This window comes from Psilocybe cubensis, chromosome 5 (assembly GCF_017499595.1).
Source record: "Psilocybe cubensis strain MGC-MH-2018 chromosome 5, whole genome shotgun sequence".
In the NCBI taxonomy this organism is placed as follows: domain Eukaryota; kingdom Fungi; phylum Basidiomycota; class Agaricomycetes; order Agaricales; family Agrocybaceae; genus Psilocybe; species Psilocybe cubensis.
This window is the reverse complement of record NC_063003.1, coordinates 2,641,369-2,657,848: the sequence shown is the minus strand read 5'-3', so window position 1 is coordinate 2,657,848 and position 16,480 is coordinate 2,641,369. Positions and strand designations below refer to the sequence as shown.

At 48.5% G+C, this 16,480-nt stretch overlaps 4 protein-coding genes across 4 annotated transcripts; 1 reads left to right on the top strand and 3 right to left on the bottom strand.

Annotated features, from left to right (window-relative positions):
• Positions 1 to 732: 732 nt before the first annotated feature.
• JR316_0006289 (Vacuolar morphogenesis protein 6) lies at positions 733 to 4,729 on the top strand (the record flags this gene model as incomplete). Its single annotated transcript, XM_047892038.1, has 17 exons — positions 733 to 805; positions 860 to 913; positions 964 to 1,074; positions 1,123 to 1,376; positions 1,427 to 1,694; positions 1,743 to 1,823; positions 1,875 to 2,299; positions 2,354 to 2,792; positions 2,845 to 3,179; positions 3,232 to 3,302; positions 3,353 to 3,494; positions 3,551 to 3,746; positions 3,803 to 3,898; positions 3,958 to 4,060; positions 4,134 to 4,478; positions 4,538 to 4,594; positions 4,663 to 4,729. 17 exons carry the CDS (start codon positions 733 to 735, stop codon positions 4,727 to 4,729), a joined length of 3,117 nt encoding a protein of 1,038 aa, XP_047749387.1.
• Positions 4,730 to 5,205: 476 nt separating this feature from the next.
• Positions 5,206 to 8,631, bottom strand: JR316_0006288 (Ankyrin repeat domain-containing protein 55; the record flags this gene model as incomplete). Its single annotated transcript, XM_047892037.1, has 8 exons — positions 5,206 to 5,595; positions 5,656 to 5,727; positions 5,782 to 7,069; positions 7,138 to 7,778; positions 7,846 to 7,977; positions 8,038 to 8,078; positions 8,138 to 8,391; positions 8,471 to 8,631. The coding sequence occupies 8 exons, from the start codon at positions 8,629 to 8,631 to the stop codon at positions 5,206 to 5,208; spliced, it is 2,979 nt and encodes a 992-aa protein (XP_047749386.1).
• A 3,059-nt stretch (positions 8,632 to 11,690) lies between these two features.
• On the bottom strand, positions 11,691 to 14,091 carry JR316_0006287 (mRNA export factor mex67; the record flags this gene model as incomplete). Its single annotated transcript, XM_047892036.1, has 10 exons — positions 11,691 to 11,720; positions 11,790 to 11,921; positions 11,993 to 12,188; positions 12,255 to 12,321; positions 12,398 to 12,792; positions 12,842 to 13,036; positions 13,086 to 13,324; positions 13,379 to 13,492; positions 13,548 to 13,772; positions 13,903 to 14,091. The coding sequence occupies 10 exons, from the start codon at positions 14,089 to 14,091 to the stop codon at positions 11,691 to 11,693; spliced, it is 1,782 nt and encodes a 593-aa protein (XP_047749385.1).
• A 190-nt stretch (positions 14,092 to 14,281) lies between these two features.
• On the bottom strand, positions 14,282 to 15,983 carry JR316_0006286 (uncharacterized protein; the record flags this gene model as incomplete). The annotated part of the gene is made up of 4 exons (XM_047892035.1): positions 14,282 to 15,286; positions 15,337 to 15,467; positions 15,531 to 15,901; positions 15,952 to 15,983. 4 exons carry the CDS (start codon positions 15,981 to 15,983, stop codon positions 14,282 to 14,284), a joined length of 1,539 nt encoding a protein of 512 aa, XP_047749384.1.
• Positions 15,984 to 16,480: the final 497 nt, after the last annotated feature.

Below are 16,480 nucleotides of genomic sequence, written 5' to 3'. Positions count from 1 at the left end.
AAGTCCGTGTAGAAATTCCAAATATTGTGGTGGAAGACCGGTCCATGGAAGATAGAATTACCGATTGGTGCAAATCGTGTTGTGCCTGTTGTAAAACTGAATTATAAGACATATCGAGCATTTTCGTCATACGAATTCGACTGAAGTCCCAAGCTGCGGTGATTAGATATTATTGGACCTTTTCTTTGAAAGAGTCGCCCAGGCACTTAAAAGTGTGGGATCACCTCGAACGAGCCTCCCCCGAGCTTCGTCCGACCTTGCCAAGAGACATGAATCTAATTGCAGACGCGTCGACGCGTTGTTGATATCTATTGACCTGAATGCAACTATCGCGGGTTGATCAAGGCGCAGTCGAAATGGGTGTTGGGCTAGAAACAAGTCGAAGTTGGGCCCTTAGTAGACCATGCTGCTGACTGAGAGGCATCCTTGCCTACTCACCTTGTTAAGCATTCAAATCAGCAGTGTTATTCGATACAGCTAAACCCTGCCGCTTTTTCTGGGGAAAAGAACAAAGCCTTCGGCGAAGAACAGGGGCAAAACGGTGTCACGTGGCATGGCATCACCAAACAACGCCAAGCTCGGCTGCGTTGCTGCAACGCTCCGGCCTCCTGATTCAATCCTTATTTTGTTGCGAGACGCGCAGCGACAAGGCTCAGGAAAGCTTGTGGTCAGACAGCCGGCTTTTGAGATATGAAAGGCCTACTGCCTCAAATTTGAGAAGCAAGCTCTACCATGCCACCCTTTACCGTTCCCGAGGTCGTGCTTTCTGGCTTAAAGGAGAAGTTTGACTCTATCGCTGTGCAAGGTAAGTTTTGTCCTCGTGTGGTTCAATTTCTTCGATATTGAGGCGACATACTAGCGGATCGGATATACCTTGGTAGCTCTACAGGAAATCTCCATGTATTTGGCCTTAGTATGAATATTTTCTGGTGCCTTCAGCCCGCATTTGACGTCAGCCCACAGACGAAGCAACCAATGCGATCGAGCCGGTGGAGGTGAAGAAAGGATTGGTGAGGAGGTCGATTGAACAGCTGGGATTCCTCAAAGATGTCAACTCTCTGATAGTCCTATCTGGTATGCATAAGTTTGTAATTCACGTCATTATATCTAACACTTTTGTAGAAATGACCGTCACTTTGTTCCCATTACCTACATTTTCGCCACCGACACCTCTTGCGAAGGCAAAAGCTGCCTTTTCGTTTGCGGTATTTTCTACTGTCGAGACTGTCCATATACCAATGAGTCCCAAGATTTCGGACGATCCAGATTTCAAACGAACGCAGCCTATTCCGACTATCATCACACAATTGCTCGTTGGGTGCAGACGGAAGGCCGTTCTTTATACCTGGAAGGATGGAGAGGCACAGGATGTCAAGGTGCTTTTTAGAGCTCTGTTGAACAAACATTAGGACTGACAACGCGCTAGGAAGCCCCTTTGCCCCACTCTGCCCGCACTATCATCTTTCTCGATAAAGACACAGCATGCTTCGCGTATTCACCCACAGAATTTGCCATGTTCTCGATACCCAATATGACAGCCGTTGATATCACCACACCGTTACCAATAGCATCTTCCGGTACTGCGATGAATGCCCTTACCGGCCTTACAGGGTACATGACTCTTGGACTTGGTGCGAAAGCTAAACCAGCACTCGCTTCTACCCGACCTTCGGAAGTGGTCATTGCGAAGGATGGTATGTAGCAGAGTTGTTTGTCGTTATCGAGGTTTTAAAATTCTTTAGGCCAGGGTATCTTCATTGGAACGGACGCCAAATCTTGCAGAAATACAACGATAGAGTGGCCTGTTCCTCCAGAGGAAATATGTGAGGGAGAATTTCGGAATAAGTAGCTGACAACACTGATTAAAATACCAGCGTTCGTGAAGCCATACCTATTCTCTGTGTTTCCAGCAGGTACATTACCGACGCAATCCCCGAAATCCGAGGTGCCTTCCACAGCAACGCTACCTCCCGCAGCGTTCAACACCACATCCGTGGTTCAAATCCGATCTTCACTTTCGCTACAAGTCTCTCAGACTCTACCTTTTCCATTCAATGTCTCAGATGCTACTGCGGCCCAGAATGCTACTATCAGGATGCTTACACCGTCAGCTTCTGGGTTTTTGTATGCTATGACGACACCGACTGATAAAACAGCCGCTGCGAATGAAGGCAGTTCACTATGGCGATTTAATATGAGACCATGGACGGAGCAGATAGATGAATTGGTGCTTGATGGCAAGTACTCAGATGCTCTTGCGCTGTTAGATACCCTAGACGAATCTTCGATCTCTGACAAGGTATAGCCTCTTCCAAATGACCAGGCTTGATTATTTTGACAAAACCTTGCGTAGGAACAACGCCGGATACAAATTCGCGCTCTCGACGCCGTTTCCCAGTTCCGCGCAGCGAAATATGATGCGGCCATTGACGCATTTATCGAGCTCGATTTCAACCCGGCCAAAGTTGTTGCTCTCTATCCAGAATCTGTTGCCGGTCGTTTGTCAGTGCCTCAAGAAGGCTGGATACCCCTGTATGGCGGACCTTCTGCCTCTACTCGTACTGATACCACTGCCGACGCAGAACGCGCACCTTCAGAAGGATCTCATGATGATAATGCTTCGGTGAATATAGGGCACGAAAAGACTGCTACTGAAATATTCGATAGCATTGTTCCGGCTGGAGGATCAGTTGGTGGAAGGCTGCGGAGGACTGGGCTGGGTATGTTTTTGCCAGGGGCTCACAAGGATGATGATACAGCATCCATATCGTCTAAGAAGAAATCCACGGCAGGTATGTCCCACATTATTGATATCTGGATTTCATTCGCTTACGCTACTGTTAGACGACCTACCACGGGCAATCGAAACTCTAATGCGCTACCTGAGCGACCGGCGGCCTAAACTCAGAGCAGCTTTGGAAGCCGTGGGTATCACGCCCGAGAGCCAGTCGCACATCGCCTCTCCACTTTCGGAGGCCTCAGTCGCCGATCTCTTCGCGCTGCCTAACGCGCCCCTGTCGGCACTGACGCCTGATCAGCTGTTGCGGTTCGCGCAGATCGTGGACACGGCAATGTACAAATCGTTCTTGATCAACCGTCCGATTTTGCTGGGGTCGTTGTGTCGTATTGCGAATTGGTGTGAAGTTTCAGAGGTTGAAGAGGATTTAAGAGCGCGGAAGGTTTGTCTTTTTTTCTGTGGTTACAGTCTTCATTTAATTTACGTTTATCTAGAAATATGCCGAACTCCGAGATCTCTACAATGGCAAGCGGATGCACTCAAAGGCGTTAGACCTTCTGAAAGAGTAAGTCATTTGCTTGATATTGTTGACTCCTATGTGCTGACAAGCCCCAGGCTGAGCGTGAATGTAGACGATATGGAAGATAAACTAGGCCCTTCAATACAGTACCTTCAGAAGCTAGGACCTGAATACATCGATCAAGTGTTCACATATGCGCGTTGGATATTCGATCTTGATAGTGAGATGGCTTTCCAGGTATTCATTTGTCTCTCTTATTTTGCCATTATGAACCCTTGCCTAACTATCATCAGATCTTCACCTCAGAAGATGTCGATTTGCCCCGAAAGGATGTCGCGAACTATCTAGAAAAGATAGATCCAAAGTTGTGTCTCAAGTATCTTGAATATATCATTGAGGAACGTCAGGAAGAGTCGCCAGTTTTCCATGATCGATTGGCCGAGCTGTACTTGTCCACGACAATTGCGGCCAAGAAGCGCGGCGATGAAAGTAAATGGTCTTCTTTTTAATCCCGGTGTCGGCGGCTGATGAACCGCATAAACCAGAAACCCGCAAAGAGGTGTACGACAAACTTCTCCAGTTTATTAACAGCAATGACACCTTTTCCATTGATCGCTTGTACGGATATGTTTCGTCAACGGGTATGCCTCCAATCGGTATTTTTCGTGCAAGTCACCCCTGAAATTAGATTAATGGACAGACCTTCATGAAGCAAGAGCCATTCTTCTGGGCAGATTAGGGCGGCATGACCAAGCACTTGAAACATATGTGTACAGATTACAAGATTACCTGAAAGCAGAAGAGTAAGTCGCTGACGTCTTCTATCCGGAATTCTGCTATTGACATTTTTTTTCTGTTGTGCTTATTCTTACTTAGATACTGCAAACGGGTGTATCAACCCGGGTCATCAACCGCAGGCGTCTTCTTGACCTTGCTGCGGATATACCTCCGTCCAACAGTGCAGACCACGAGCGACTTGCTGCAACCCGCCCTGGAGCTCATCAGCCGGCACAGCCCTCGCCTGGACGCCGTCGAGACGCTGCAGCTTCTCCCTCCGCTGGTGACTATGGATGAGATCAGAGAGTTCTTGATCGAGTCGCTTCGGGCGCCTGTGTTCGACACGCAGGTCATCCGCCAGATCAGCAAGGCGAGGGACGATCAACTTGCGAGGAAGTTGATTGGGCTCAAGGCTAGGAGGGTCAAGGTCACCGATAGTCGGATGTAAGCGTCGTTTTGTCAGTGGTCGGATGGAAAATTGACTTACTCGTTTTTTTTCTTAGATGCCCGCAATGCCACAAACGACTTGGCAACAGTGTGATTGCTGTGCATGCTCCTCGGTACGTAATGGTTCCTACATGTGCATTTCTTCTCCTTTGTTGATTTACTGCTTTGTTTCTTTTTCTAGTGGTGAAGTGACACATTATCAATGTCGCGAGCAGTTTTCGCGACGGCTGCAGGAATCTCGGGTGTAATGGACCCTTTTCTCTTTTTTCCTTCTTTCTTCAATACCCCCTCATGCTTTATTTTACCTCAATCATTCACATTTATTTGTATTCCACTCAATGCATAAATTCCTTCATGAACGTCTTTCTCGTTTAAACACGAAAAAAGTGCAAATCGATTGATTGAGAGTGTGTAGATGAGCAGTACAGAGTGTTATATTGCGAATGAGATAATGAACAATGATGATAGGTGATGTTGTCCCCCCTTTCCCCTCCTTTCCATCTTCCTACAAAGTGGGAAATGCTGAAGTACAGTATAGAATACATACATACAATAAAATTTACAAACGTCTAGATTCCCCAAGGAATTTTTTTTGTGTTAATCCTTTTTGTGTGCCTAAAAAATGCTTTTCAGCGTACAAGTTTTTGTTGTTGTTGTCGTTGTATGTGTGCGTAGGTACGAAGGTGGATAGACGGATGGGTAAAGATTGGGTGGGTCTGTGTGTTTACAAGTACGCTCTGCGCTTGACACTACGCACAGACTCCTTAACGATAGACAGCCATCCAGTGACTTTATCCACCTCATCCCACGCACCAGACGTCTGCGCCTCGATCTTGCGCAAAAGCAACCGGCGGATGATGCGCGTGTCTTCGTCGTCGTTTTCCGTCAGCGTAGCAGCGACGGACGCGACCGAGGACGCGGTGGAGTAGATGGTGGAGATGGACGCGAGGCTGGGGCGTGCGGAGAGGGATAGGGCGGTGGTGTAGCCTAGCAGGCCCGGGGAGAGTGTGTCGGCCGATGTATCGGCAGCGGCGGAGAGAAGGTCGGAGGTTTGCGGGTGGAGGGCTTCGGCGGTTGCCGCGGCGTGAAGGTCTGCAATTAGCGCTTCTCGTTTCTGAGAGATAGAATTGTCAGAATGTTGTTTGAATGTACTCCAAGTCAAAAAAATATATACCTTGAGAGCGCGCTTGACGATCCGTTGTGTCCTTGAGATTGAGTGGTTTGCAGAGTCAATGAACTGTTCAGCCTATATGTTTGCATTCAGTAAACAAAATCCAAGGGAGCTCATGAAAAAACGTACAGCAGCCAAACATTCGCCAATGCTGATTAAATCCCGATGAGCATTCTCCAACACAATCGGAGACGTACGAAGCGCATTATCGATAGAAGCATCAAGCGCATCGCCCGATTTCGTTGTTGACTTGGGCGCCGCATGAGAATGAGGGCGCTTGATTTCGTGGCCTACAAAGCAAGAACCCTGGTCCTCTAGGTCCAGCACAATCTGCAGCTTAGGGAGTGCCTGTTGAGATGGCTCCACTGCTTGCGCTGCTGCCGTTGTCACCATCATCCTCTTCAACCACGCTTTGACTCTCGATGGCCCCGTCATAGTATCTTTCTTGAGGAGTCGAAGATGATCGCTGTCCGCCTCGATCTCCATAATCTTGTCCTCGAGTTTCTTCTTCTTCTTGATAATATGCTTCAGCCTGAGCGTAGATTTCGACGCTTCGACGCTGCCTGGAGATGTAGGCGTAGGCGTTACCGATGACGCCCGCTCGATCTGTTGCTGGCGAATCTGCGCAAGCTGACATTCCGCGTCCCAAATACCCTCAAAGTGCGCCCTACACGCTCCAGACTCGGGCGACCGCACAAAGCGCTCAGTCCATGCAGCATCCGACGGTGAAGGGCTGTTAGTAACCACAAACAGATCCAGGAGCGTCGTCTGCACACCCGTCGACACGCGGTCTGTGAGCTGCCTGTTCAGACTGGAAGGCGAAGAGGGTGCCGAGCCGGCATCGTCGTCAACGACGGAAGAACCCGTGCCGTGCACCGCCGTCGTCTGCGAATCCTCGGAGTCGCGCTGCCGCCTGCGCGACGTGACCGTCATTGGCTTGATCTGGCGCATAATCGACTTGCTGCGCGTCGCGAGGACCACGCCGTCTCTCACCGCGCCGATTCGCGCTGCGCTCTTCTTGAGGTCGTCGACGACGCGCGCGGCCTCCTCGATGCGGCTGCGGAAGTGGATGACGATGGAGTTGCACTGCGCGGATGTCTCGTCGAGGCGGTCTTCGAGGCTCTGGATGTGCGCGGGGTCTCTTGGGTGCGCGAGCGTTGTGGATGTCGCGCGGAGGTTCAGAAGGAGCTGGTGTGTTGTCTCGCCGACGTCAAATGTGTCTGAGGAAGAGAATATGGATGAGCCGTCGCTGATGATCCCGTGATATGGCGATTTCAAGTCTGAGAGGGATGAAAGTGACGCGAAAGAGTCTGATGGACGCATGTTGCAGTTTGATAGCGCGGATGCAGGGATGTTGTCCTTTTCGGAAACAAAGGCATGTGCGAATTCTTTTTTCGCGACTTCAAGGGGGGTCAGTCTATTCGTGGAAACACAGTTAAAAATTGCACCCTGATGTACAAAGTTAAACAAGACCATTGCACTCACCCACGCGAATTTCGCATCTTACGAACAGCCCCAGTGGAGTCGCATTCAATCAAAAGCATAAGCAGTTCAATGGAATGACCGTGTTCGGCAGCAAGATGAATGCACGTCTCGTCGTCTTTATCACGAGCCAGCAGAGGCGCGCGGAGGTCCTGGACAAGATGCAGCGTAAACTGTTGCAAGGAGTGTATAGAATCCGAGTAATCGTGCGCCGAAGTTGAATGAGCGAATCGGGCGAGGACATGGAGCGGTGTCTGTTGTTCCTGCGCTGTGAACGCGGATACATCCGCACCGGCGCAGTACAGCGTATCTAGGATCTCGATGGACGGGTACTCGGCTGCACAGCAATGATGGATGAGGCTCCATCCGTTCGCGTCTTGGACGTTCACGAGAGGCGGAACGGACATCGGATACAGGGCGGGCGGAGACGAAGCATGAACCGCGGGCGAGAAAAGCAGCGAATGCATAAAGGCCACATCGCACGAGCGGATGCAGGACACGAGTGTATTGGTTAACCTTGCGATAGCCTCTTGCGTAAAGATGGATAGAGGGGGCGGCTCGAGGTCTTCCGTCGATGGCATTGAAGCACAAGCGAGTTCGATAATGCGCTCTGTGCCTAAGCACAACCGCGTTCTGTCCGCGGACTGGAGAATAAAAAAAAAGGTGTCGTAAGTCTCGCAAAGCTACGTTTGTAGGAACAGAAGGGTATACCTTGCTTTCCCGCCATCGATGGCGACGTAAGACCGTTTCACAGAGCCATAGAATCTGCGGATACGGCAGCGCGAATTGCACGGAGGTTCGATGGTTTCGGTCTCTAAAATCGGGACGAGCGCCATGTGAGAGCTAGAAAGAGACGGAAAGTGAACACAAAGACGCGGTGAAAGGTATGTTACTGTGACGTACCAGTACTCTTACAACCTCTAAGCTACCGTCACGCGCCGCATCTTGAAAAGAGATCCATAAGACCAAGAACAAGGACGCGACGAAATAGAAAAAAACTCACACATCAACGCCGTGGCTCCATGGGCATCCATACCATCGACGGAAACAGAGTCTACACTTTCTTCGAGCAGCATCTGTACGGCATCGGGCTGATTTAGCCACGCAGCCATACACAGCGGAATCACACCGTTCATCGACGAATGTGGCGCGTTGAGCGTGAAAAGCGATATATCAGGTTGACTGAGGATGATCTTGAGCGCGTTCAGACGCTTTGGGCTCATAAAAGACGCGTCGTACGCGTCGATATTCTGCCAGCTGTTTCCCCACAAATAAGAAATGAAAGAATGGTGATTAAGTGGCATGCGGGGTGATGGAGAAGATGGAATACGCGTACTGTTCGCCTGCTACAACGCACATGAGCGCTGTTCGTCCTGCGGTGTCGAGCGCGTTGATATCGGCTCCTTTGCTCAGCGCGCGGCGAACGCCCTCGTCATCCCCAATAAGAGCATATTTGTGAAGGCCATAGTTGTCTAAAGGACCGTATGTAGAATCCATGGGGTAGGGAACGTGATTTGAGTGTATTTTGAGAGAGCTTTGAATCAAATGAGGGTTTTTTGTAGGAAAACAGCGAAAACAAAGAGAAAGCAGAGCAAAGACTGAGGGAAAGCGATACAACAAGACAGATGACAAGAAGAAGACAAAAAATGCGAGCGTGAATGAGAGAAGAGGAAGGATTGCTTTAGTAGCGCGCTAGAAAGCGGTTCTTGATGGTGGTGGTCGATGGTCGATGGTGGTGGGGACAGACCGGTTGGGAAGTAGTCCGTCAAGGGACATATACATATGTAAGGGAGCAAAAAAGACGGGTAATGTGCACCGGTGTAAGCAGCCTTCCATGCTGCAACGAGGCGGATCTGCACCGCCGAAATCGCAGCAAACAGATCAAAAAAAGGGCCAGCCAAGCGGTAGGGTCCCCCCGTCCACAAATTCCAGTCCGCATTCGGCTTATTCTCCACTGATTGCCCTGTGTAAAAAGGCCGTGGTCCGTGGATGACCTGGCACCTCGAGGCCGACCTGCTCTCCCCGAACCGTCTATCGATATTGGAAAACACGACATCCTTGGGTTCTCCAATAATCCTAATCGATATCCACACCGATGGGGCCATATCACCGGCCGGGACGTGCAATATGTCTTTGCGACAAGAAAGGAAAGTTCAATAGACGTTCCCCGAACATACTCGTATGTATATTCTTAGCCCCACTTACCCATGACACGCTTGAGAAATGAGAACACTTTTCTTCCCATTCATAGGTTATATTATGCCATAAAGCAGAAAAATAAGTCACCGATTGTCCACTTTGGCTGGATATTATCGAAGCTGAGAAGAGCTGTTGCTTTCATGTCAACCCAAGGCTAGATGCAGTGTCCCAATATCATCGCAAAAAATGCAGTTCGGAGGACAGGCAGGCCGCCACTGGGAATTTGAAAATGAAATACGGCGGGCGGGCGGGCGGAGCGATGCAGGACTCCCGAAAACCCAACCTATCCGCATACGCACCTGGCGCTTGTTTCCTTGCTGCAAAGTCTAATGTAAAATGGTCACATCCTCGAAGCGGTGTCCAAAAAAAGCACAAGCCGTCGTCATTATGCAGGCAGCCTTTCATTGAACTTTCCCGTTGACAGATTCAGAGAAAGAGCATTCTGGCAGGTAGATTGCGTACGGCTGCAATCTTAATCTAATTTCGACTCGCAGTTGAGCCTACTGGTCTTGTAAGTTACTTTGTGTGCACTGAGGGTGGGTGAAAGTGGAGTGGAGTTAAGGTTTTGCCTTTGCGAAAAAAATTAACTAATCTAAATGTACTGTCACCAACCTGCCAGTCATCCAGTGGCATATCATGGACAAGATCAGACCCCTGTCCATGGGGTGCACTTCGCTTCATTGGGAAAAAAAAAACTGTACAGTACAGCGCTTACAGTATATTGCAGAACCACCACCCTAGCCTCATGTTTTTACATTTCCTCCCGAACTGAATTAAAAAAAAGTAAGTGGTGTACGGCATACCAAGGCGCTGGTGGCGGGCAACCCCGGACAGGTCAGCCCTCGGAACAGCGAACAAGGTGGACTAATCAACACATGTTTTTTTCTGGGTCATTCGCGAGACGTCGGGGGTTGGGAGGGGGAATCTAGAGCCTAGACTCCGCACCTCCCTGTCCCATCATCTCATGAACATGTGGATTTGTGAACATCGAACATCGAACATCGAACATCGAACAAGGTGAAGGGTGCTCCGATGGCAATCGTGTGATGTAATATAATGCCGCTGACCAGGAAAAAGAAATCAGGAAATCAGGAACTCGATTACAATTTACTTGAACTTGCTAGAACTTCCTTGCCGTCATGGCCATGTATTACTCGAGTGGCCAAAATGGCAAAAGAGTTAAGAAAGGCTAGCAAGGAATCGCCACGTTTCTTCTCACATTTACGAGTTCTCTGATTTCGACCCCAACTACTGGGAATCGGTGTGTTTTATTTAAATGTAGCACATACGCTCGAGCCTCCAATTAAAAAAAAGGATTGAAAGCGTCAACAGTCAGATCTTAACAGTAAATTGCACTTTAGCCATCTGTCATTAAAATCATCACCGACTTTCTAGCTCGTCTTCTTAATATCATACTTCTATCGAATAATGAACACGTCCAACTCAAAACACAAAAATATCACACCAAAATTAAAAGACAAAAGGGACACAGTGAATGTCGACGTCAATAACCACGATTGTAGACGCCGCCATATACACACATTGACTTCGATAATCGCAAATGAATAGAGAGCCCAGGTGGCAGGGCAGGATATGATCATATCATATGTGATGCGGTCATGATGAAGGGGATGATGAGAAATGTCGATGATAATCTGTTTACGCGTACCAGTACTAGTACTACTATCCTTCGCACGAGGAAAAATAAGAGAGAGAGATTTGGGGGTGGGTGGGTTAATTGTGTATATAATTACATGTATGTGTATTGTGTGAAAGAGAACGGGTGTACCGTGTTGCGAACTCGAACTCGTAGGATCAAGGCGGAATGCAATGAAAAAAAAAATGTAAAAAAAGGATTGATCAAATGAAAAAATAAAATTGAAAGGAAAAGGGATCTGGGATGGGTACGGAGTTCATGAATAGGATAGAATAGAAACGAGACAAACACCAGACCGATAGAAAAAAAAAAGAAATTGTGAATGAAGCTTGAGGCATTGCTTTTCGTGTCTCAAGAGTGCATGTGTAATGATGTGGTGGTTTGGATAGAGGGGGGGTGGGCAGGGAATGATATGTTGAAAAAAAAAGGTAGATAATAAAGTCCCAGAACCAAAATAAGCATGTAGTTGAGGGGGGTCCAATGCGGTGATGCTCGCTTTCCAGCTTCGCCCCTTCCGAGGATTGCGTGGGTAAAAATAATGAGATGCGTCGATAAAGTGCTGGGGACTTCGGCACATATATGAGCTGTCCAAAAAGTACAGCTTAGACTCGAAGGAGCAGGTGCTCCGTGAAACTGAACGGGAGACGGGAGAAACAGGACGTCGAGTGGATAAACCAGAAGGATTGTTAGTTGAACTAGCCTAGAGGAATGCATCCGCTGCGAGCGAGGCCTATGTAACAGAAAAAAACAGGGTCAGAACTTCTACCAAATTAACAAAGAAAATGACGCATATATTCACCTTTACTTGGTTAAAGTTGGCTACTGCTTTCGCAAGATCCCACCCATTCAATTGCAGACAGTCGATGGCGAACTTGGCATTCAGCCTGGTCTGCGAAGAGATCTCCACAACTAAATTCCGCTGTGCCTCAGGCTGACGAAAAAGGAAACAGGATCGCCTCAGCACTTGAAAGATGCCGTCATAAGAAAAGGAAGGCGACATACGAGTTGGGCAAGAACTGCTTGCTGGTCTGGAGGGAACGACATCAACGAGAATCCGGAAGCTGAAGCGCCAGTTTGCGACTTGGTCACAACGGCCTGGACCAGCAATGGACCAGCTTTCCATGCTTCATGACTGGAGTAGCTACGGATAATCCATTGATCAGACAAGATGACAATATCCCAGCCGTTGAGTTTGGCACTAGAAGGTGAATCAGTAAGTAATATAATCTAAAAGATGTGGATGCGAATAAGACAAGACGCGTACCGTGAACCATCTGCAGCTGGAACCAGCATAAAAGTCCTATCAAATGACCGTACACCCCCAGGTCCGGCTAACAGAAGCAATCAATTTGAATACAGTCAGAACCGGGATTCTATCTGTTACGGAAACAATCAAGCTAAACTTACGTTCCGTAAACTGTCCATGAACAGTCAACAATAGGCCCATACTCTGCCCGTGCATTACAGGGAATGCATCGATGCAGAACTTTTCTGATGGGCCCAGGATATCGTGCGCGGTCGGGGGCATGTTCCTCATCGCTTGCACGATTTGGTCTGCACCGACGTGCAGATTCTGCAGCGTCTTCTGAGGATCACTGCCTATGCGATTCAAATTTCGAGAACCACTATCGAGCCACGTCTTCCACTCCAGCTTGCGCTGATTAGGCATGTCCTTAGACGAGTGGAATCCCACTAGTCGAGCCCTCGCCGGAATAGAGGTGTTCGCCGAGAATGAAAAGGTTGCTGCAGGGTCATACGCATTGATTAATGATTCGCGTTGACTATCGAATGCATTGAAGAAGCTGAAAGTGACGTCAAGCAAAATTCAATCTGACAACGGGATGGACATACTTGACAAGAAATTTGCTAACGAGAGCTCCATCGACACCAGTAACGAATGAAGGGCTCATATCGAATGGGAATGTGGTGGCGTTTGGTTTTTCGACAGGCATTGCCGACGTTGACGGTTGAGGCCCGTCGAAAGATATTTGCGCGATCGGTTCTTGATCCAGAACCGCCAATGCCGTGAATCGACGAGCAATGTCACTAAAAAATAGATTAGATGGGAACAAATCAGGGCGTAATGAAAGCGCACCTTCGATAGGCCGCCCCTTGACCAGCTTTGTATGCCAGCTCTCTTAAAGGATTCCCAGTTAAGACCAGCTCTCGCATCTGAAGCATCTTCTCCTTCCTTGACACAATCATCGTGAGTTCTTTCTTGTCGCGGATCTTGTTGTTCTGCAGCGACAGGTTGACCAATTTCGGGAGATACCTGCTCAGTTGCATGAGAAGAGTCCCGGTCAAGTTATTATTCGCAAGAGACAATGTTTCGACCTGGCGTTGATAAAGTCAGTGGCACACGAGCAAGCTATACACATTGATATTTACCTCGGGTTTAAGCTGGCTGGCCAGTTTGAAGATAACAGCGGCGTCGCGGGAACTTCCTCCTGATCCTGGTGGGGTGAGGTTGTACTTCTTAACTACCTCGTCTTCATTCATTGACTGCAAAGGTGTTCAAAAGGGGGAATTCAACACAAAGGCCACGCAACAAACTCACATCCAAATTTAGGTATTTCATCTCTGGATTCCAACGCTTCTGGACAAACTCTCTCCATGCGTCTACGACCTTGGTTTTCATTCGGAGGGGTATCTGCGATATTGAAGATGAGGATGCCCCAGAAATTGCGTTTCTTCGCATCCGGCTTGACACTGAAGGCCGAGAGGCGCCGCGGATAGTGAGTGGATCTGAAGGCCCGGCACTTGCGGAGAGCCGTACAGGGTGCTGCATACAACAACATTCGAGTATTCGGTAAGCTGCTGGTCATAAAAGGGAGATGGCGACAGGACGAAGCAAGTAGTGTGCAAATATGCCCTTCCTGTCAAGTGGAAATGAAAATGAGTAGTATAATTACCATGCGAGTGCTCGAAGGCCTGTCCTTCGTAATATCCATCCTCATCGTCCTCCCAGAGCGCAGTTTGCCCTTTCTTCCCCCAGGGTTGTCGGCATCCCTCATGGTCGCATCTCGGTCAATGAGTCCCGCGCTACGAAGAGCACTGCTTGCAATCGACTTGCTGCCGGCTGGCGGGGCGGATACAGACATGGATTCCACCTGAACGGTGTATTGATAGAAATGACCGAGTAAGCGGGAAAAGAAAAGATGAGATTGAGCGGTGTACAATGACAAAAGACAAGTTGTGTGGCACACAAAGCGAGTCAAAAGCACAGTTCCGTATTTTCACACGCTGTCACGTGTCATCCCCGGCAACTCAACAATCCTCGGCTGCCGCTGATCACTCTGACTCGTCGAAATCGTCAAACAACGACGGCCCAAGGAATCGTCCATCCACTTCTCGCAGTTCGGGCAGTACTATCTTGTCGCCGTTCTTGATATTTTCTACTAGCTCTTCGATAGCAGCATTTTCGTTAGCATGCATTCTGTCACAGAGGGGGCCTAACGGTGGAGTATTGCATTCTAGTTGGACTGTAGTCTCCTTGTCGCAAATCGGACTGTGTCGAGAGGGCAGAGCAGGCATTGGCGACGTCGGCTTGGTATTTGGTAAAAGGTCCTCCCAAGGAATATCCAGTATATTCTCATCGCTCATATCGTCCTGGCAGGCACCTCCGAACAAGGACTCACAACCCCAATCATCCTCGAGAATTTCGTCCACTAGAAGCTTGTCTTCTTGAATCCCTTCGAGTCCAAGGATTAGACCGATTGTGCTCCATGGATCGCTCTGTTCAAAAAGGCTTCCATATACACATATTTCTGTGTTTCCGCGTCGGTTTCTGAGTGGACCCAACCTAATAAACGAGGGCAATCCATTATGAATGTCCTCAAAGGGGTCGTCGGATGTCTCAATGCTGCTTTGAGATTGCTTCTCGCATTCGACTTCATGGGAGGACATTGAATAGCATCTCGGAGAATATGATGATGCACGCTCTGGGTGGATGAAATCTGCGTCTTCAGATGTTGCAAAGGACGACTGGCGCCTAATTGCCAATGCATTTGAAGCCTTGTCCTCCTCATGGAAAAAATCCGAACATTGGCTGTCGAAAAAATCGCTCGACGAGTTTTTTCCAACAGGCATACTGGGCATCAATGCACTGGAGTTCCTTCGATGATGATTCTTACTACTTCCAAGCAGTCTGGATTCAAAAGATGGTCTGCTATCATCCATCAAGCGTCGTGTTATCGAAGAAGGTATGTACGACGCTTTTGACCTTGCTGGGGTGCGCATTCTGCTGCTGGGCACCTCTTCGATATCTATCTTGGACCTTGGATCACTATCGGCCATCTTCTCCTCAAATTAATATGATCTTTTGTCCCATGGAAAGCATAAAGTACCTCTATTAGTCCCGAATGATCTGAATCTTGGTTCCATGTCTCTGCCCGTATGGATGATGGACCTATTCCTGACAACCCCGCGAGATCGTCCATGGCTAAAATATCATCCATGACCCTCCTCAAAAATATCGCTACCCACCACAAAACGCTCTGTAAGCTTTTTCTTGCGCATATATTCAGTGTACAAAACTGACGTTGTGAAGTATCCAGTGCATCAAGGATCTTTGACCTTCCACCGTTGGACCTGGAGCTAGATGTATGCGCGTCGCGATCCCTCATATACCTCCTGGAGCGCGGTGTGCTAGGAGATATATGAATGGGTTTTGGTATGAACCACTTTGTGGTATCGGCGTCGCTGTCAATGGGAATTTTCTTTCTCGCATGGGCAAGATCAATGTCCGAAAGCCCTTTGCTGTTTGGGTGCATGATGTCCTTCGCTTGTTGGGCCTTTTCGGACGGCTTTGAAGCTGATAGTCCTTGCGAAAGTATATTCAGCCTCTGACGACCGAAGTGACCCTTTTCTTGTCTGCCAATTGTATCTTTCGCCCGTGCTTTCATCGCGTTGCTATTGTTATCTTGGTCAGGGACAAACGTGAGATGCTGCTCATTGCTCACCGTTTTCCACCCATATAATTGGCGCCGGGCATTTTTTCTTGGAATGATGGTATGAACCACCGAGCTGGGTGTAAATGGGAAGATTTTGAACGTCTTATCTGCGTTCGCTGTCCGCGATGTGCGTGATGGGCGATCACGACAGTGCAATGATCCGCAATCAACAAACGTCAACAACGCGTCGACGCGTCTGTAATTGGCTTTCTCTCAGCACTCGGCCCTTATGTTCATTGTTTAAAATTATACTCCAATCCCACACAACTAGGCACCTGGTGGGCATCAACGAACTCACGGGTCCAGTCATACGGCAACACCATAGTCCTGAGAAATCGCAACCCTCATTTTATCCCAAGAAACGCACGACAGGTTATTAAAAACGCTCTTCAAAAGATGTAAATATCGTATTTTCGCAGAATGACCTTTTTGCATCCCACATGACCAGAAATTTTTCCTTCATTTTCTATATCACAGTCTCAAGACATTCAAGGTTTGCACACGGCAATTATAGGTTGGAAAGAAGGTGATAATACAG